General features: G+C 34.8%; 2 protein-coding genes across 13 annotated transcripts in view; both read left to right on the top strand.

The window, feature by feature from the left end:
• Positions 1–21708, top strand: part of LOC114109112 (large ribosomal subunit protein uL18-like) — a 638969-nt gene that overhangs the window by 444276 nt on the left and 172985 nt on the right. The gene's annotated exons all lie outside the window — the stretch shown is intronic.
• Positions 1–21708, top strand: part of RALGAPA1 (Ral GTPase activating protein catalytic subunit alpha 1) — a 201085-nt gene that overhangs the window by 116782 nt on the left and 62595 nt on the right. For all 12 annotated transcript variants that reach the window (XM_004017895.6, XM_060401811.1, XM_060401806.1 and 9 more), the window contains 7 exons: positions 365–473; positions 1707–1817; positions 8055–8123; positions 11778–11912; positions 12302–12485; positions 18551–19415; positions 21395–21466. In XM_004017895.6, coding sequence (XP_004017944.2) covers positions 365–473; positions 1707–1817; positions 8055–8123; positions 11778–11912; positions 12302–12485; positions 18551–19415; positions 21395–21466 — 1545 coding nt within the window. The remainder of the gene's footprint in view (positions 1–364; positions 474–1706; positions 1818–8054; positions 8124–11777; positions 11913–12301; positions 12486–18550; positions 19416–21394; positions 21467–21708) is intronic.

Raw genomic sequence — 21708 nt, 5'->3', positions numbered from 1 at the left:
TCTGTAATAATCTATATGGGAAAAGAGCCTGAAAAAGGATGGAAATATGTATATCTGAATCACTTGGCTGTATACCTCAAGCTAACACAGCATTGTAAATCAACTATCCAATATAAAATAAACTTAAAAAATAAGGCTTAGAGTTTGGGGAATATGCTTTTCTCCCACTTTATTTTCCTAGGTAACAAATTGATTAATGAACAGTAATGAATTGATTAACAGTAACATATTGATTAATTCACCTAAATTATGCATTTTCACTCTAGGTTGGTTGGTTGGGAATATTTTGGTTGTGGTTGTGGTTTCATTTCATTTACAGGCACATCCGCTTTTATTTGTGTCATTACTGGTTGCCTTTTTGCAGATGTGTAGCACTTTGCAGTTTAGGTATTTGGATTTGTGAAGAACTAGTCCATGAGTCTCATCATCCTCAAATTAAGGAAGCTCTGAATGTAATTTGTGTTTCCTTAAAGGTAAGTAAGTAAATATTTAGAATATTAAGATAGTATAGAATGCATTATTATTTTTCCCCAAATGTTAATTTTATCTTGTGCATTACATTATTTCCTTGATTCTGACGTTTTCCTTAGTAGTTCTACTCTTGAATTTAGGGTATCTTAGTGATGGCCTATGTTATCTCAGCTTTTTATATATTTGGCTTTGTCCCTAAGATACATATGGATGACTGCTATAAAGGAAACCAGTCATTTAACAATATATGTAGGGCTGTTTACCGTTTCTTAATCAATATTTTTGTAACCTACTCTTTGATCTTTATTACCTCCTGAATTCTTAAGCTGTTCCACTTTTTGGCTTTATCATTCAAGTTAAATGCCCTGTTTATGACCAGAATCAGATTTGTTCAGAATTAATAACCTGATTATTTGGAGTCTGAATGAACAGTGTATATTTTTATTAGTAAAGAGATTAGTGATTTTTTTTTGTTGTGTGATTTGTAATACGATATCTATATAGAACTCTAAACACACAAAATACAAAAATACTTGACAGGTATTTCTGAGTATATACTATGTTTGAGGTGCTTTGCTAGGCAGAGGAGAAATACAGAATAAAAAAGAAATGTAAATACTAGATTGAAGAGATTAATAATATGATGGCTGAAAAATATCAAAATAAGAGTAATAAAACCTGAAAAGCTGAGAGAACCAAATGAATGGTGTGTGTAAGCTGCTGATTCAATTCAGAGAAAGCAGAGGTTACTTTGATGTAGGTATCAGAGAAGACTTTAGAAAGAGGACACATCTAGTCACGGCTTAAAGAGCGGGTGAGATTTGGTCATAGAGAGATAAGCATAGAAGTTTGGCTTTATACCAGTGGGGAGTAATCTAAGATTGTTAAGCACAGTTCAGAAGACAATTTGCAAGTATCTTATACAGTAGATTGAAGTGGGGAAAAATGGGATAACAAGATGAGCAGTTTAGAGGCCATTCTAGAAATGAAATAAACACTTTAATGAGGACAAACATTACAAAGAAAAAATAAAGTTAATTATATATTTGGAATGTTATGATTTTTTTAATTTTGCAGGTTTTATTTATCTTTCCAATATTAATATAAATATAGAATGACAAAAATAAACATGTATATACAATTAAAATTTTTTCAACAACTAGTGCATAGATAAATAATGCCAGGAAGAAATTTTTTTCATATTTCTTTTTTGTTTTTTTTTCTTATTACTACAGTTTACTAATAAAACAGTAGCCCATGTAGCTTGTAACATGCTTCACATGCTGGTTCATTATGTACCTAGACTTCAGATTTACCAGCCTGATTCTCCCTTGAAAATTATTCAAGTAAGTAATTTCTCATTTGTTTATTATGACTTGTTAAGTATTCTTACATTTGGATACCTTGAAATATAAAATTATTTAATAGTTTTCTTTAAATTTTACATAGCTAAATAGTGGCCACTCAGGGTACATATTTGAAATACCATAATTCATGGTAGTCCTTTTCTATATAATGTTATCTTAATATATTAAGAGATTATGTAGTTGGTTTTAAATGCTATGTGCAAATTTATTATTGCTGTTGTCTTTATAATGTATATTCAGTATCATTCCCTGTTTTAGGTTAGAAAACATACCATCCCTTCAGTTACCAAAATCAGAACATTATTTTGGTTCATTCCTTCCCTTTCCTCTTCTGCCAGTCATTTATAAAGTCTTTTATTTATTTCTTTTTTTTTAATTCTGTGTGTTCTGTGCTTTCTGTAACACAAGATACTATAATAGCCTTTTAAACTGGTCTCCTGGCTTCTGAGGTCATCCCTCCAAGTCGTCATTCATATTGACATGACTTATGTCACTATCCTGAAGGAGAAAAAAAAACAATGAAACTAAAGTCTCCAAGTGACTTTCTTTTACCTATAAGACCCAAACTCTATTTGTGATTTACTTGGAAGCCTCCAGATGAGAACCCATACCATCTTTTCAGAATCATGTACAGATTCCTTTGATGAAATACCTTGTAGTCTAGGCACCTGAGTCAGCTGTTATCCCCTAAACATACCCTTTACTCATCTTCTTACCTAAAATGCTCTTCTTTCTCTGCCCACCTCATCTTTCAGTGATTGGTTTAAACACCATCTCCTCAAAAAACAAGAATCCTTACTTATTCTTTCCAACCAGAATTTATCTTTCTTATCTTCATGTTCTTATAACATTTTTAGGAAAGACAGTATTATTTATTAAGCACTTACTATGTATCAGTCATTATGCTAGTCACCTTTTCATATGTTAACCTCATTTAATTCATAAAAGGTCATTTGAAGCAGACTGTTATGTTATCTCTTCCTCCTCTTCTCCCTTTATATAAGATGAGAGAACTGAGGATATAGTAACTATATAAAGTCATAAGCTAAACCAGGGTAGAAACAGAGTTCAAACCCAAGTCTGTTAAATTTCAAGTCCAAGGTTTCGCCAGTCAGCCATGTCATCAAGGCCCTATTGTAGCACTAAATATATTTGTGTAAAAACATCTAAGCTTCTTTAAGACAGTGACAGTTTTTCTTTATTATTTTTTATGCATAGGATGACTTCCATATAAAATCTCTTAAATAAATATCTGTTGAGTTTAATACAGTATTATGGTTCAGAGATTGGGTTTGAAGGTTAGACCTGGATTAATTAACCCACAACTCTGCCATTTACTACGTTTGTAACTATGAACTCAGTCTTCTAAACTCTGACTTTCTTTATGTTTGCATTTGGGATAAAAATAACTACCTCACAGAGTTGCTCTGAAAACCAAATGAGAAAATATGTATAAAACACTGATACATTTTGCCATAAAAGTGATTGGACATAAATTTTAAAAAGTGTGTTGGCTGCAGCTACTGTCGTAATCATGTATGACTTGATAACGGGGTGTAAATGTGAATGTTCATATATATATATATATGTATGTATTAAAGCATTTGAAATTTTAAAACTTGAAAATTTTACTCTTTAAGATTGGTTATTCTGTTGAAAGTTAAGGTATTCTTTAAGCAGATATTTTTTTCTCATTTGAAAGCCTCCAAATGCTTTCTTATATTTTCTTTCTCAGTTTATTTATTTTAATACTTATCTAATTCTTAGCTGTGTAGAGTTTTTGCAGATTGCCTCACTATAAATTATGGTGGCCAATGGCTACAGATAAATAGTTATACTTCATCTCTAATTGAATGAAGAAATGAAATACTGAAATGGTAGAGGAGTTCCCTAATGGCTACCTACTTGCATGGTTAGGAATAGAATCCCAGTTCTGTTACCAGTATTAAGTATTAATCTGATATACTAGATTCATTCTATTAGTGAGTAAAACCTTTTACAGTGTAAATTACCTTTAGAGGAATTTTTTTACTTGAAGCACTCATTTATAAAAATAGCATGCAATAAAAATACAATAAGTTCACCTCAATACATTTTTAACATACACATTAAAAAATTGAATAAGATCAAGAAATTTTCAGGGTAAATGATAAAACTATATTAATATTTTGCTTTAATAAGGTCTTCTATTTCATACTTCATCAATTTTGTTCATACTATGTTCAGTGTACAATATATGTTAATTTTAAAAGCCGCATTATAAAATTTCTTTTAAAAGTCATATATTTGTGAGTATATATACCACAATATCCAGGAAGACAAGTAAATTATTTTTCCTTCACTTCATTGGGGAATAATTAATAAATATATTTTAAATGTAGAAAGCAGTGATATTGTAGAAGGGTTACCAAGATCAAGGTAATTAACATATTGATTATTACACATTGTTAATTTTATGGTGAGAATGCTTCAGGTCTACTCTTAGCAACTTTAAGATAGTATTGTATGATTAACTGTATTTATTGTACTATATGATAAATCCTTAGAATTTATTATTCTTTTAACTGGAAATTTGTACCCTTTGACCTCCATCTCCCCAGTTCACTAGACCTCAGCCCCTGGCAACCACTATACTATTCTGTTTCTACAAAATTAGCTTTTTTTAGATTCCACATGTAAGTGATACCATACAAGATTATCTTTCTCTGACTTATTTCATTTAGCATAATACCCTCCAAGTTTTTTCATGTTCTCACAAATGGCAGGATTTTCTTTCCTATGATTTAATAATATTCAATAGTGTATGTATGTACACCACAATTTCTATATCCATTTTTCTGTCAAAAGACATGTGGGCTGTTCCATATCTTGGCTATTTTGAATAATACTGCAGTGAACATGAGTGTGCATATATTCCTTTGAGTTACTGATTTTATTTCCTTCATATGTATACCCAGAAGTAGTATATATGGTAGTTACATTTTTAATTTTATGAGGAACCTCCATACTATTTTTCATAATGACTGTACCAGTTTCCATTCCCACTAAGAGTGCATAAGGGTTCCCTTTTCTCCACATTCTCACCAACATTATCTCTTGTCTTTTTAAAAATAGCCATCCTAACAAATATGAGGTGATACTTCATTGTGATTTCGATTTGCATTTTCCTGATGATTACTGATGTTGAGTACTTTACCATGTTCTTGTTGGCCAATTGTGTGTCATTGGCAGAACGTCTACTCAGAATCTTTGCCCTTTTATAGATTCAGATAATTTGTTTGGCTGTTGGGTGTAGAAATTCCTTGTATATTTTAGGTATTAACCCCTTACAGATAAATGGTTTGCAAATATTTTTTTCCATTCTGTAAGTTGTCTTTTCACTTTATTGATGGTTTCTTTCTCTGTGCAGAAGCTTTTAGTTTATGTAGTCCCTCTTGTCTTTTTTTGTTGTTGTTGCTTGTACTTTAGGTATGATTTCCAAAAAATTATTACCAAGACCCATGTCATGGAGCGTTTTTCCTATGTTTTCTTCTAGGAGTTTTAAGGTTTCAAGCCTTTGTATTGAGACTTTGATCCATTTCAAGTTAATTTTTGTGAGTGGTATAAAGTAGGGGTCCAGTTTCATGCTTTTGCACATGGATACCCAGTTTTTTTCAACACTACATGTGTGTGTGTTCTCGGCACCCTTGTCTAAAATAGACTGTATGTGTGGGTTTATGTCTAGACTTCATTCTAACGCACTGGTCTGGGTGCCTGTTTTTATGTCAGTCGCTTACTGTCAGCGCCATATTTTGATCGTTGTTGTTAAGTCATGTCTGACTCTTTGCGATCCCATGGACTGCAGCATGCCAGGCTTCCCTGTCCTTCACTATCTCCCAGAGTTTACTCAGACTCATGTCCTTTGAATCAGGTGATACCATCCAACCATCTCATCTTTTGTTGCCCCTTTTCCTCCTGCCTCCAGTCTTCCCTAGCATCAGGGTCTTTTCCAGTGAGTCGGCTCTTCCCATCAGGTGGCCAAAGTATTGGAGCTTCAGCTTCAGCATCAGTCCTTCCAATGAGTTTTCAGAGTTGATTTCCTTTGGGATTGACTGGTTTTATCTCCTTGCAGTCCAAGGGACTCTCAAGAATCTTTGCCAGCACCACAATTCAAAAGCATCAGTTCTTCGGGGCTCAGTCTTCTTCATGGTCCAACTCTTCCATCCGTACAGGACTACTGGGAAAACCATAACTTTGATTGTATGGACTTTTGTCGACAAAGTGATGTCTGTGCTTTATAATATGCTGCCTGGGTTTGTCATAGCTTTCCTTCCAAGGAACAAGCATCTTTTAATTCCATGGCTGCGGTCACTGTCCACAGTGATTTTGGAGCCCAAGAAAATAAAGTCTTTCACTGATTCTACTTTTTTCCCCTTCTGTTTGCTATGAAGTGATGGGACCAGATGCCATGATCTTAGGTTTTGGAATGTTGAGCTTCAAGCAAGCTTTTTCACTCTCCTCTTTCACCTTCATCAAGACACTCGTTAGTTCCTCTTCACTTCTGGCCATTATAGTATCATATGCATATCTGAGGTTGTTGATATTTCTCCTGTCAATCTTGATTCCAGCTTGTGACTCATCAGCCCAAAATCTCACATGATGTACTCTGCATATAATTTAAATAAGCAGGATGACAGTATACAGCCTTGCTGTACTCCTTTCCCAATTTTGAACCCGTCAGTTGTTCTATGCCCGTGTTCCATATTTTGATTGCTCTGCTGCTGCTGCTGCTAAGTCGCTTCAGTCGTGTCCGACTCTGTGCGACCCCATAGACAGCAGCCCACTAGGCTCCTCTGTCCCTGGGATTCTCCAGGCAAGAATACTGGAGTGGGTTGCCATTTCCTTCTCCAATGCATGAAAGTAAAAAGTGAAAGTGAAGTCCTCAGTCGTGCCCGACTCTTAGCGACCCCATGGACTGCAGCCTACCAGGCTCCTCCATCCATGGGATTTTCCAGGCAAGAGTACTGGAGTGGAGTGCCAGTACTCCTTCTCTGTTGATTGCTCTAGCTTTATAATAAAACTTGAAATCAGGAAGTGTGAAGCTTTGATCTTTTTTCTCAGGATTGCTTTGGCTCTTTGGTTTTGTGTGTGGTGGTAGGGCGGGGGGGAGGAAGTCTATTCAAATTTTATGATATTTTAGGATAGTTCTCTCTAATTCTGAGAAAAATGCCACTGGAATTTTGATAGGTATTACACTGAATCTTTAGATCACTATGGGTAGTGTGAGCAATTAAACTGTTAATTCTTCCAGTCTATAGCATGGAATATCTTTCCATTTATTTGTCTTCTTCAGTTTCATTCACTAGTGTTTTCTAATTTTCAGTATATAGGTCTTTCACCTCCTTGGTTAAATTTATTCCTAAGCATTTTATTGACTTTGATGCTATTATAAATTAAGTTCTCTTTGTGATAGTTTATTGTTGGTGTATAGAAATGCAACTGGATTTTATGTGTTGAATTTTGCATCCTGCAACTTTACCGAATTCACTTGTGAGTTCTAATCTAATAGGTTGTTTCTGTGAAATGTTTAGGATTTCCTGGGTATAGGATCATGTCATCTACAAATAGAAATAATTTTATTTCTTCCTTTCAGATTCGGATGCTTTTTATTTCTTTCTCTTGCCTAATTGGTGTGGTAGGATTTCCCGTACTGTGTGGAATAGAAATGACAGTTAAGAGCATCCTTGTCTTATTCCCAACTTTAGAGAAAAGGACATTGACTTTCTACCTTCAAATATGTTGCTAGCTTTGGGCTTGTCCTATATGGAGTTTATTATGTTAAGATACATTCCTCCTTAACTTGTTGATTAAAGCAGATGTCTTCAGTAGTAAATTACCAATGGTTTTTATATGTCATTTTGTTTATCTGTATCTTCTGATTTTTCTGTCAGAACATATATTACTTGTATATTTATACATATTGATTCAAGAATTGAATCTATAAGAAAACCATTTATAGTTAAGAGAGTGTATATAACTTTGGTTCTGTACATTAAGATTGTAAATGTTTGATAGTATACTTGAAAAACTGACCTATTAAAAATTACTTTGAAATAACAGTATATTTTGGCTTAAACTTTCAACAGTATATTTTCTATCACTTTATTAGCATTAGTGTTTGTTTTAAGATATAGCATTAGTTTGACATATTTTGAGCTTTTTTTAAATTTCTTACAGATTCTAATAGCCACTATTACCCATCTTTTGCCAAGTACGGAAGCGTCATCTTATGAAATGGACAAGAGGGTAATTTAAATTTGTTTTTATATTTAACAATATGATTATCTAGTAAAATATTTTTATTTTTAAACCGTGAAAGTATATATATTTATATGGGACACAATTAATCTTACATTAATTATGAGATACAGCTTTCCATTATTTAAGTATAACTAAATTATATTTTTAGTTCATATTTCAAATTAATCATGGTCATTGGATAAAGTCTTTTTGTAAGGAACTTAGGAGGGTTCTGTCCATTTTTTTTTTTTTTAGTTGTTATGATCTTATTTATGCTTGAAAGTTACTAATTGTGAGGAATTCATTCTTAAGGAAGCCATGCATTTTAATATAACTGTTACTGATAGGAAGTAAAGAAATTTCCAATAAGGAGAGTTCATATAATGTATAAAGGTATGACACTTTGGAGAAGACATACCCTTTGGCCATCAAAATGTTCTACAAGATTGTATTTACCTCAGTAAATTTATTATGAGATTCCTTTAATTATTTCAGATATTGTACTTACCAGTCTAAAGTTTCTATTTGATATCTCTTTATAGTTTTCATGTCTTTCCTGAAATTCTGCATTATTTCATCAGTTATCTCTGTTTCTTTCATAGATTTTTAACATATGTATGTAATTAAAGTTCTAGCTGTTAAATTCAATATCTGGATTATTGATGAGTCTCTTTCCATTGAACTTTTTTCCTAAAGGCTATAGGTTCCACTTTGCTGTTGGTTCATATGTCTGTTAATTTTTTGCACATAGCTTGTTATAGGGACTCTAGATATGGGCTGCCCAAATGGTAGCTGCTTACCATGTGTGACTTTAAATAAAATTAAATTGAACATTTACACGAAAATTTTAATTCCTTGTTTGTACCAGCCACATTTCAAGTGCTCAGTAGACACATGGGCAAATATATACTATTTCCATCACTGCACAAAGTTCTATCAGACAGTGTTGCGCTAGATCCTGTTGATTTTCTCTGAAAATTATTCCTTCTCATTTTTGCATCCCAATCTTGAATTCTCTTCTCCAAATCTCAGTGTTAGGATTTCTTAATCATATTGTATTGAAATCTCATGTATTCTGCCCATTGTTTACAGAACTCTGCAGTTATAATTATGTTTCTGGACCTCTTCTCAGTTATTTTCTTGTGTGGGCTTGTTGTTTAGTTGCTAAATCATGTCAGATTCTTTTCGACCACATACTCAGCATGCCAGGCTACTCTGTCTTTCACTATCTCCCAGAGTTTGCTCAAATTCATGTCCATTTGAGCAAAGTGATTGAGTCAGTGATGCTTTTTAACATTTTTTGGTCTTTCCTGTTGTCTTCCATATCACTAACTTCATGAGTTTACCTAAGAATTTTTTATTCTTTCTCTTTGTACTTAGTTTAAAACTTATTTGATTGTATTATCTAATGATTGATAAATACATCCCTCATCTTTAAAAGACCCTGTTACTCCATTTTTAGACAGGAGTCCTTCATTTTAGTGTCTTAACCTATGGTCAAGAATTCCAGATCGAATTTGTGAACTATATCTGGGTCACTGGTTAGCCACCTCCTTCTTTATCATTTTGTCTTCGAAAGGCCTAGCTATTCATAAAAAAAAAAAGCTCCACTATCAGGTTTTTGTTCCCCGCCTACTTTATTCACTAAACATTTATTAATCACAAAATATGTCTGTGGTATTCTGCTTGGAGCTAGTTAAACAGACATAAATAAGATGGTCCCTGCTCTCCTGAATTTTGAAGATTAGAGAGACAAGTGAAGCAATCCAGTATAGTAAGTACTTACTGTAAAAAGTACAAAAATGTGTATGATACAAGGTAGAGGAGGGAGTAATTAACTATCAAGGCAGGAGGACTTGTTTTAAGGGAATAGTTGCTTAAAGATGAATGGGGTCTTCTACATAAATGGAAACAAGTAGAGTCAGAGAGTTATTCCAAGTGGAGGGAATAACATGAGTAAAATCATGTGTACAGTGTCATGGTGTGTTATGGGAAGACAGTTGTTGTTAGTCAGTTATGTCCAACTCTTTGTGACCCCATGGACTGCAGCACGCCAGGCTTCCCTGTCCTTTACTATCTCCCAGAGTTCACTCAACCCATGTTCATTGATTCGGTGATGCCATCCAACCATCTCATCCTCTGTCATCCCCTTCTCCTCCTGCCTTCAATCTTCCCCAGCATCAGGCTCTTTTCTAATGAGTCAGCTCTTTGCATCAGGTGGCCAAGGTATTGGAGCTTCAACTTCCGCATCAGTCCTTCCAGTGAATATTCAGGGTCAGTTTCCTTTAGGATTGACTGATTTGATCTCCTTGCAGTCCAAGGGACTCTCAGAAGTCTTCTCCAACACCATAGTTCAAAAGCATCAATTCTTCGATGTTCAGCCTTCTTCATGATCCAACTCTCACATCCATATGTGACTACTGGAAAAACCATAGCTTTAACTGTATGGACCTTTGTTGGCAAAGTAATGTCTCTGCTTTTTAATACACTGTCTAGGTTTGTGATAACTTTTCTTCCAAGGAACAAGCATCTTTTAATGTTATGGGAAGACATAATGTTATGGGAAGGCAGTAGGCAATTATTTCCATATTATAGGACATGAAATGCATGATTCAAGGTTGGGGAATTAGGCATTAGACATAGAAAGGGGTCAGAATTCTACATTAAGAAACTTGGGCTTTTGAGAAAGTTGTTTTTTTGAAAGTGACTTTTTGGAAAGGTTTTAATATGCAACAAAATGCCAGATTTGTGAGAGATCACTTAAGAATGTGCAAAAGGAATAATATAGTAATTGTTAATTATAGTAATCTCTATGAGAATTTATAATGTTCTGAAATAAAGCTAAAGGAATAAAGGTAAATATTGACAAAGTGGCATCCATCACTAGCATCAGGAATAAAGAAAAAGGCAGGATATTTGAAGAAAGATGAATTTCAGTTTTTAGTGTGTTGCATGTAAGCAGTGATGCCCAGGTAGAGACCACCATCTATATAACTAAAGTAGTAAATTTGAGGCTGGAAACAAAATTATTGGCATTGTCAATACATGAGTTGTATTAAACTGGGAATATATGTGATCACTTAAGGAGAAGCTCAAGAGTAAGATAGGTTAGCAAAGTATAACACCTTGAAGAGTGACAGGTAAAGAATAGGCAGAGAGGGAGTCCCAAGATAGTGACCTAGAGCTCCTGAGTTTTTCTCCTCTCTTGGACCTGTGGAAAATATAGCTACACGTGGAACAGTTCTCTCTGAGAGAAATCCAGAAACTAATCAAGTGACCTCTATACATCAAGTGACTGAGAAAATATCTACATCAAAAATAGGTAGGAAAGGCTGTAGCACTTGTCATAAACCCCACTCCTAGCGTAACTCCATACAATCAGGAGGAAATGCCCAACTCACACCCTGTCAGAGGAGAGAAGGGTTTAGACCATACGTCGAGCACTCCGCTATTTAAGCCTGCCACCCAAGGGACAGGTGCCAAATCACCTGGCTTGTACCTAGTTCCTCATTCTCATTTACGCTTGCACTTCACAAAAGCTTACAGTGGGAGAATGGGTGAAAGCTCATTTGCTGTGTATCTTTTATACTTACAGATAGTTTGAAGTTTGAATGTTCTGTTTTCTGGTTATACTGAGGATGTGGGGTTTTGTTGTTTCAGTTGGTGGTATCCTTACTTCTGTGTCTTCTGGACTGGATCATGGCCTTACCTCTTAAGACACTGCTCCAACCAGTCCATGCTACAGGAGCAGAAAATGATAAAATAGAAAAATCTGTTCTTAACTGCATTTATAAGGTAAACTTTGCTTTATCATTTATTTGGTAACCAAGGATTTTTGAAACCTAAAGAATTAACATTTCTTAGTATTGCATTTTCATTGTTTTAGAGCTAGCAATTTTCTAAGAACATAGATTTATCTTACAGTACCTGTGGACAATTTAAAAGTACTTCTTACAAGACTTTGTTTCATTGCAAAATGTTGAAAAGTGAAATCTTTGTTGAATGTGAGAATCATTAGTTAAATATTGCTCATTCTTTTTAAGAAAAATTTTACCTTGATTGAAGAGGTGTGTTTAAATATTTAAAAATTTTGTCAAGTTCTTGTATTAGCAGTTGTTTTCTCCTTTTACCTTTATTTTCACTGAAAAGGAAAATGTGGTATGTTTTTTCCCCTGTATTTGCAGGTATTACATGGGTGTGTTTATGGAGCTCAGTGTTTTAGCAATCCGAGGTATTTTCCAATAAGCCTTTCTGATTTGGCATCTGTAGATTATGATCCTTTTATGCATTTGGAAAGCCTAAAAGAGCCTGAACCTTTGCACTCTCCTGATTCGGAACGATCTTCTAAACTCCAGCCAGTAACAGAAGGTAAAATGAATTCTCTTCAGGACAGTACTGTTGCTTGGGTTCTGCCAGAGTATGCTTTGAGGCCTACGTAGAAATACTGGAAGGAAGTATGCCTTACTTTATAATTGTTTACCTTGCCATGTATATTATAACTAAAGTTCATTTTTAGTTTAAGAAATAACTTCAGATACACAAGTACTAAGATCATACGTGATGACATTCCTTTTATACTTACAGGTATTCTGATACTGATTAAGTTCTTTAACCATATTGTGATTAAGTTCTGATTAAGTTCTTTATTCTGATTAAGTTCTTTAACCATATAGTTTTTATTTCTGATTAAGTTCTTTAACCATACAGTTTTTATATTCAGTGAGTTTACTATCTGAGATAAGGAAATATGTAGGCAAGTAACCTTATGATATGACTACATATAAAAATAAAAGTACATCCAAGATGCAGGGGTATAGTATGATGCAGGGGACTCAAACCCAGTGTTCTTCGACAACCTAGAGGGATGGGAGGTGGGAGGGACGTTCATCAGGGAGGGGACATATGTATACCTATGCTGATTCATGTCGATGTATGGCAGAAACCAACACGATATTGTAAAGCAATTATCCTTCAATTAAAAATTAAAAAAAGATGCAGGGGTAGCCCAGAGGAATCCCGCAATTATTGAAGGGTTTTAAGGAGGTGATATACATGGTAAAACTATTATTAAGAGCTCTTTGAGAGTAGTATTTTAGGAATCAGCAGACTGTGGCCCACACCTGCCACCTAAATACAGTTTTATTGAGACACATCCATGCTGTTCATTTAAATATCATAATGGCTGCTTTTGTGTAGTAATAGCAGTGTTGAGTAGTTTGGACAGAGAGAGCATGGCCCATAAAACCAAAGATAATTTACTGTCCTTTGCAGAGAAAGGGATTTGCTTGATCTCTAATATGTTAGATTGATTTTTAGGGAGCTTGCAGTAGGAGAGACAAGAGTTGCTAAAGGGTTAAATTGGTTATATCTTCCCCAAACTAGACCAAGAATATGAGAAAGTTTAAAGAATTAGGGAGGGAAATGAGAGCAGTATTAGAAATGGTTTAACTAGGAGCGCCTATTGGATATTCATGTGACTTAGTGGGACAGTTCATTGTACATGCAGATCTCCACCTTAGCAGAGAGGTCTTTGTTAGGAATATGTATTTACACAGATGTGTGTGTTCTGAGAAGAAAAGGTTAGACAGGAAGGAAAACCAGGAAAGAGTAGTTTCTCAGAAACAGAAGAAAAAGATTTTTGAAAGACTGGCCAAAGGTATTAAATGATAGAGATATTAAGTACAAAAAGACTGACAAATACATCTACTTTGGTTTCAGCAGAGTAGAAGACAGAAGTGGATGGCTGTGGGTTAGAGAGCAAGCAGGACTTAAGGAAGTAGAGCCATTTGTCAAAAGTGCTCTTTAAAAAAGTCAAGAAAAATGATAAAACAGATAAGATTATTCAGCATTAAAGGAGTTTTAAAAAGAGCTAAACTCCATTATAAACTGGGAAAGAAAGTTGTAACGGGTTCATTAACAGTGAAGTTCCTGAGAGCTAGAAAGTTTAGGTATTAATATTAGCTCTTCTTCTGAAATCAGAAAGATGAAGAAAATTGAAATAAGTTAAGAGGACTGACAGAAGTATTGAGGACCCAATAGAAAGGGGAAACCACAATGTTTTGTTTACATCTCTCAACATTCCGTAAATTGGATCTGGCAGATAGACAAGGGAACGATGGCTCTCAGAATATTGGTATGTGGTTTAATTATAGAGTCTAGGGTTGGTGAGGATTGAACTGATGTTAGGAAATAGCTAATAAGCTGGAAGAAAGTAGAAGTGATCCTATGAATCAGAAAGTAGATGTGGTTGGTGATAAGAAGTTTGAGCAGTGATCCTCAGCCTTGGCTGCATATTACAATACTGATACTCTGGTCCCATCCATAGAGGTTTTGATATATTGATCTGGGACTCCTCAGGCTTTTAAAACGTTGCAGGTGATTAATATCCAGCCAAGGTTGAGAACTGCTGGGCTTATCAGTATGTTAGGACAGTGGTTTATTAAATGAGTTTTTAAGCAGCAGACACTCTTCAGATAAATTTCACAAGGAAGTCTACTTTGTAAAACTTCTTAAAGTAGAGCTACAATGAAGATTCAGCAGACTTCTTTCCCATTCATGTCTAAGAGCCCTCTCCAAGGGCTCTTCAGAACAGAAATGGAAAGTCAATAGATTAGGAGGTTTTGGTTAGAGTATACACTATTAAGGGAAAGTTTGATTTTTAAAGGTAGAATAGTTATAAATAATTAAAACATTCAGAATGTGGCCATGGTAATGGATTGGTGACATAAAATGCAAGTGAAGGTATAAAGTTACGTATCAAGGAAATACAGGGCTTGGGTTTTGAGTCAACCACAAATACCTAATAGTTTGTCTAGAACACATATGTACAAGTGAACTAGGAATGTAATAAAAATAATTCAGACAATAATTGATATACATGACTTATTTCTTTAGATTTGGCATAATACAGTGTTTATTTTACTTAAAAACAAAGTTAAATGAAAATATTCTTTCCTTTTTGCATTTTTAAAGGTGTGAAACAATAAAACTTGGTTCAGGGCAATATAGTATATTTCTTAAACAGTGAAATAAATAGTTTACTTAATATTTACTTACTAAAAGGGAAGTTTTAATGTATTTCATGTAAAATTTACTGTGCCGTTAACAGTCACTGTAAAAGAAAGGTGTAAAGATTTAAACAGATGAGCTTTATATTGATACCAAATACTCCATGGGGTACTATTCTCTAAATGTATTAAAGTTGTTCCCTTTGGACTTTCTTAAAGATATTAAGGACCAGATAAATGCAGAACCTTTTAGGAACAGCTGTGAGCTAACAGCAGGTGATTCTGTGGTCTGTAGTGACTACATGCTGAGGGTTTTTTGTTTTTTTTTAATGTGGCAAAAATGGCTAATTGTTGATGCATGCCTTCATCATCTTCAAGTACTTTTTTGGCCAAAGGTTTCTAAACACACAGTGTCCCTAATAAGCTCAGTATTGGACTGAACAAATCTGATTTGAAAACTATTGGCAGGAGTAGCTGTAATTATTAAATTTACTAAAGAAGCAAGATAGTGAAGTTGGCTTTTTGTCAAATGGCAGTAGTCTTATTAGCAGAAAGTCATCATTTGCAGGGTCAGAGTGAAAGAAGGCTCCAAAGGATTCATTCTGTCTTAATTATAGTTTCACCTGTACATATTATGCAAAGCTAATATTTAAAGCATTTGCCAAAATTAACTTCCTCTGCATGTTCTGTTATAGTGCAGTGAATTGCAGCAGCTTTTTATGTCTTGCTGCTTTTGTGTGCCATAATAATCTGTAATTATGGGTTTGCTGCAAATGCTTGTAGGGTTTGTTTAATCTGACGATCTGAAAAGACAACCTTGAATAGACTTACTTAAATGAATGTTAGTTACCCAAAGCATTAGAAGCACTGATATCTTCATTTTGCATTTTCTCACAAGGCTAGTTATTTTAGAATTTCATTTTTAATTTCTAAATTAGAGAATTTCATGTTTTTTATATCTAGGTAGATATGTAGAAGATATGTATGTTCAATAGCTAATGATTCAAAATAAATCTAAGTAATCCTAACTGCCAAATTAATAAGTTGAGAGGTTTTTTTTGTTTTAATCCTCGTATATTTTTAAATATCCTAGAATTAGAGAAGCAGTTTAGGAAAGAAAATGCTTTTACCAACTTGTGAAATCTAAGTTCATTTGTCAAATGTTCTCGGTGTTAGTAATTATGACATGTGTGAAGAAGCTCTCTAAACTGCATTCTCACTGTCTCTTTCCTTGAGGGGAGCATGTATAGAATGGACAGGACCTAGACTTAGGTTATTTCAGTTTTAGGGAAGGAACTGGCTCATTCTTACAGTTTAGTTATAGGCAAGTTTGCAAAAGGAATTCATAAAACCTTTGTGACTTACAGTGCTCTCAAAATTGATTTGTATTGTTTCAGTTATATCAGGCTTTGTATATGAGTTTTCAGTTCATCTTTACCAAAAACTCCATGGTATCCTTAGAGAAAAATGGAGTTTAAGAAGTTTTATGTGACTTGTCCATGATCACAGAAGAAGCCAAAGTCAGAAGTTCTTCTCTTTTCTGTAGTCCATTTTTATTAAATTACACTCTTTTGCTTCTTTAGAAATGTCTGCAAAGATTCACTGCCTAAATGAGTCACCTGTTTGTCACTCAAAAGGAAGAAAGGGGAAAAAAATTTTCTTGCATAAACTTAATTTAATCATAATTATCTATTACTATTTAAAACATGGCTTAGTTTATTTATTTGTTTTTTCATGGTTTAGTTTAAATGAGTTTTTCCAGTTGATCTTGGCCATTTATTAATTTATGTTAAGTACCCTTTTTTGACTCTGTACGCAGAAAAAACTTATTTGAATGCGTTGTTTCCGTATGTCAAAGTAATTTGCCAGAAGAAAAGGACAGTTTAACAAAAGAGAAAAATACGGAGATTGAGTTGTGATAAAGATGAAAATAATAACTGCCCCAATGTGATACCTTCTGTGGCAAATCCCTGAACTTGTAAACCCATTTGTCTTCTTGTTCAAAATGAGAAGTATTGGCTAGTTTATCTGCGAGGCCCCTTACAGTGTGAACACTCGTTATATTCTGAGTTATAATTAGAGAAGCAAAAGCAGGCACTAGATTCAGATTACCCGTTCCTCATCATTTCGTGGCCTATCTTTTTGCTTTACCATAGTAAGTCTTGAAAATGTAGGACTGAATTAAGATCAGTCATTTAGTTTCTTACGTAGTGTTAAAATAGCTCATTTTCAGAGCTAGCCGTAACTATAATCAAAGAACAGCTTGATGAAATTGGAACTTTTTAAGTAAATTGAAGAATGTTTATATATACATATATGTAATAAAACTTGATTGATTATGGAAGAAGATTAAAATTTTGACAGTAACATTTCCAAATCAACAAAGTCCAAAGAAAATTGTTCTTTTTTATATTTGGAATAATGAAGAAGATGTTATTGGTATTAATAGCATAGCTGCTGGCTTGTTACTTATGCTTTGCCTGTACCGAGGGGTGTCAGTTCTGAATCTTCCAGGCTGTTTCCTGGACTATATGACACTATTTGTCTCTCTTGCCTCTTTTTAAGTAATCATGCCAACAGTGTACAACTTAGTTCCCTTGTGAACTTTTAAAAAGTTGAGTTTCCTCTCTTTCTTTCTGCCTTTACTCTCTTTCTGTGTTCTTTGTCTTCCTTCCACCCTCCCCTCCTTTTTCCTCTTCCTTCAGGTCCTGACATTAGGCACCTTGCCTCTTCAGGCCTCTTATTGCTATATTCTTTGAGTTTTCTGTTTTTACCATTTCCTATGTTTTTGTTTTTGTTTTAAAGTTACTCATATAGATGTACTCCTTACCAGTTTACTGCCTTAGAAAAATAGGCAAGCCATAAATATTTTTCCTTTAAAGTTTCCTTGGCATGTACAGGCTACACTGACTCACTGTTTAAATTGACCCTGACTCCTGAAGTTTAGTTGAAAGATCACTTTTCTGTGACACTTTTACATCATCCATCTAAGCCATAGTTAAATGCTATTCAAGGCATGTTACAAACTATGTCTCTGTATCTCCTGATAAGATAAACTTATCAGTTGGATTTTGTTGACTTTTTAATCTGGGAGCAAAGCTATTTCACATGATTTAAAACAATTTTGAACCTTCTTTGAAGGTATGATGTACATTTAAGGGCCTCAATTTAAATTATTAATAAGAATCCATAAGCAAAAATTTCAAAAAGGGCTTTCTTATAAAAATTAACAAAACTTTATCTGAGTAGTTTTCTTCTTTGCCATCATTCTTGTAATTCATATGTTATATTGAAAATATTTGCTCTAATATTTGAATGTGATTTTGATAATGTGATGGAATCCCTATTTGCTGTCTGTTTCACTGTTATATGACTCTCTAGGAAGCAGCAGTATTCTCACTCACTTATATTTTTCTTTATTCCTAGTGAAAACTCAGATGCAGCAAGGATTAATCTCCATAGCTGCCCGCACTGTTATCACACATCTGGTGAATCACTTGGGCCATTATCCAATGAGCGGTGGTCCTGCTATGTTAACAAGTCAGGTGTGTGAGAATCACGACAATCATTACAGTGAAAGCACTGAACTTTCCCCTGAACTCTTCGAGAGTCCAAATATTCAGTTTTTTGTGTTAAACAATACAACCTTAGTGTCCTGTATCCAGATCAGAGCTGAAGAGAGTATACCTGGAGGAGGTTTATCTGCTGGTCTTGCATCAGCCAATTCAAATGTCAGAATTATAGTACGTGATCTTTCTGGAAAATATTCATGGGATTCTGCCATCCTGTATGGACCACCTCTTGTAAGTGGTCTGTCAGAACCTACATCTCTCGTACTTTCATTGTCTCACCAAGAGAAGCCAGAAGAACCTTCTGCATCTAATGAATGCTTAGAAGATATAACAGTTAAAGATGGGATTTCCCTCCAGTTTAAAAGAAGTTTTAGAGAAACTGTACCAACTTGGGACACAATCAGAGATGAAGAAGATGTTCTTGATGAGCTTTTGCAGTATTTAGGTGTAACCAGTCCTGAATGCTTACAGAGAACTGGAGTCTCACTTAATATTCCTGCTCCACAGCCTGTGTGCATTTCTGAAAAACAGGAGAATGATGTTATTAATGCTATCCTTAAGCAGCATACAGAGGAAAAAGAATTTGTTGAGAAACACTTTAATGACTTAAACATGAAAGCTGCAGAACAAGATGAACCAACACCTCAGAAACCTCAGTCAGCATTTTATTATTGCAGATTGCTTCTTAGTATATTGGGAATGAATTCCTGGGACAAAAGGTAAGGATAAAGGACAGGTTTTTCCTTTTTTAAAAGAAATATTAGTCTTAATCATTTTATGATCAGCATTTTAGTCTCCATTCTTTCCCTCACTAAATTTTACCTATCAGTTAGTTCTTTGACCAGTAGGCAGATTTTCTTTCTTTTTTTAGTCCACAGAGCCATAATCAGGTTTCTGAGGAATAAGAAGATAATTGAATCTAATGAATTAACTCTAACATTTTCATAATGACTAGTATAACTATCTGACTTAGAACACATAGCTCAAATAATTGAGAAAAATCTTTTTTCCAACCTTCATGTAAGCTAATAGGAAAAACTGTTTTTTCTTACAACACTTCTGACACCAAATGTGTGAGTTTCTCACACCAGGCAGTTTCAACAATACCTGGAGTTACCACAGACAAGAGCTTAGACTGATGAGATTGCCCTCTACTTCAGACACCAATTGCAACTCTGGGTAAATCAGGGGTTCCCACAACCCCCTTCTTGGATTTGATAATTAATTATAATGACTCTTAAAACATTTACTTAGGTTTATCAGTTTGTTATAAGGGACAATTAAAGGATATAGATGAGCAGCCAGATGAAGAGGTATGTGGAGTAAAGTCTGGAAGGATTCCAAGTGTGGAAATTCTGTCCCTGTGGAGTTGGAGTGTGCCACCCTCCCAGCACATTGAATGTGTTCAACCAGGAAGCTCCCTGAATCCCGTTGTTTTATTTTTATGGAGGTCTTACTGTGTAGGCATGATTGATTATTAACTCAATTCTCTAGTTCTTCTCTCTCCCCAGAGGCAGGGCTGAAAGTTTCAAGCTTGCTCTTTCTGGTGGCTTACTGTTTCTGGTGATGAGGCACCATCCTGAGGTTAACGAGAACACCACCAAAAGTTACCTTATTAGAACAAAATTAAAAGGAAACTCCAGAGGTTTTAGGAAGTCTGTGTACGACTCTACTGTCTCCTGCTGCTGCTGCTAAGTCGCTTCAGTTGTGTCCGACTGTGCGACCCCAGAGACGGCAGCCCACCAGGCTCCCCCGTCCCTGGCATTCTCCAGGCAAGAACACTGGAGCGGGTTGCCATTTCCTTCTCCAACTGTCACCTCCTATACTCAGGAAATTACAAGAGTTTTAGGAGCTCTGTTTGAGAAATTGGGGAGATATGTATCATATGACACAGAAATATACACTGGGGCTGTGTCCCCAATTTCTCAAACACAGCTCCTAAAACTCTTGTAATTTCCTGAGTATAGGAGGTGACAGTTGGAGAAGGAAATGGCAGCCCGCTCCAGTGTTCTTGCCTGAAGAATGCCAGCGACAGGGGAGCCTGGTGGGCTGCCGTCTCTGGGGTCGCACAGAGTCGGACACAACTGAAGCGACTTAGCAGCGGCAGCAGCAGCAGCTACTCTCTTTTGCTGTGCAATGGCCCGTATATTGCTTCTTGAGAAAAAGAAAGGAAGCTCTATTTTACTTTCATGAATGTAACTTATACATATTCAGCACCTGTATAATGTATTTGGTAAAATTTGCACACTGCTTTGTAGTGCAAAAAACACATATAATGTAAAACAAGAAAGAAACTCTATCTGGATTACGCATCCCTATCTGATAAAGAGTTAGATTTTGTGAAATATTTCTCATGAAGGATAACTTTCTCACACATTTTTATGAAACTCTTGAGAAAGAACCTACAAAGTGCTTTTATCCATTTTTCTGAATATGAATTTGGGAAACTCATAGCATCTGCAAGGAGACATTTACATGGTCAAGAGATAATGATCCACAAGCAGAAATATGAGGGACTCAGTAGAAATAATGACATATATTCTTTGCATTTTTTTAGGGTCTATTTCTCCTTTGTGTTAGAAGTATGAAAAGGCAAGAAAAGTGTAAGAATTGCATGAGTAGAGTGGAAAGTATTTCCAGGACTGTCATGTCATTCACTGCAAAGATGATGAAAATGTTTATAAATCTCTCTGTTTAGGAGGAGCTTTCATCTCCTGAAGAAAAATGAAAAACTACTTAGAGAACTTAGGAACTTGGACTCAAGACAGTGGTAAGTCGTTGAGAAATTTTCAAGTCTATATCTAGCACCTCAGCTGTTTCTATTCATAATGTGAATAATAATGTATTGTTGAATTACAAATTTCTGAACACAAACTTTTTTCATTTATACTATCTTAGAAATAATAAGCATTTAAAAAAATGTACAGCTACATTTAAATGTTTGATATCTTTGGATTATTTATATCTTTTTATATACTTCAGAATCATCTTTTGAGTTGAATAAATCTGATT

Source organism: Ovis aries, chromosome 18 (genome assembly GCF_016772045.2).
Source record: "Ovis aries strain OAR_USU_Benz2616 breed Rambouillet chromosome 18, ARS-UI_Ramb_v3.0, whole genome shotgun sequence".
Taxonomy (NCBI): domain Eukaryota; kingdom Metazoa; phylum Chordata; class Mammalia; order Artiodactyla; family Bovidae; genus Ovis; species Ovis aries.
The sequence above is the reverse complement of the archived record's forward strand: the minus strand, read 5'-3'. Positions and strand labels throughout refer to the sequence as shown.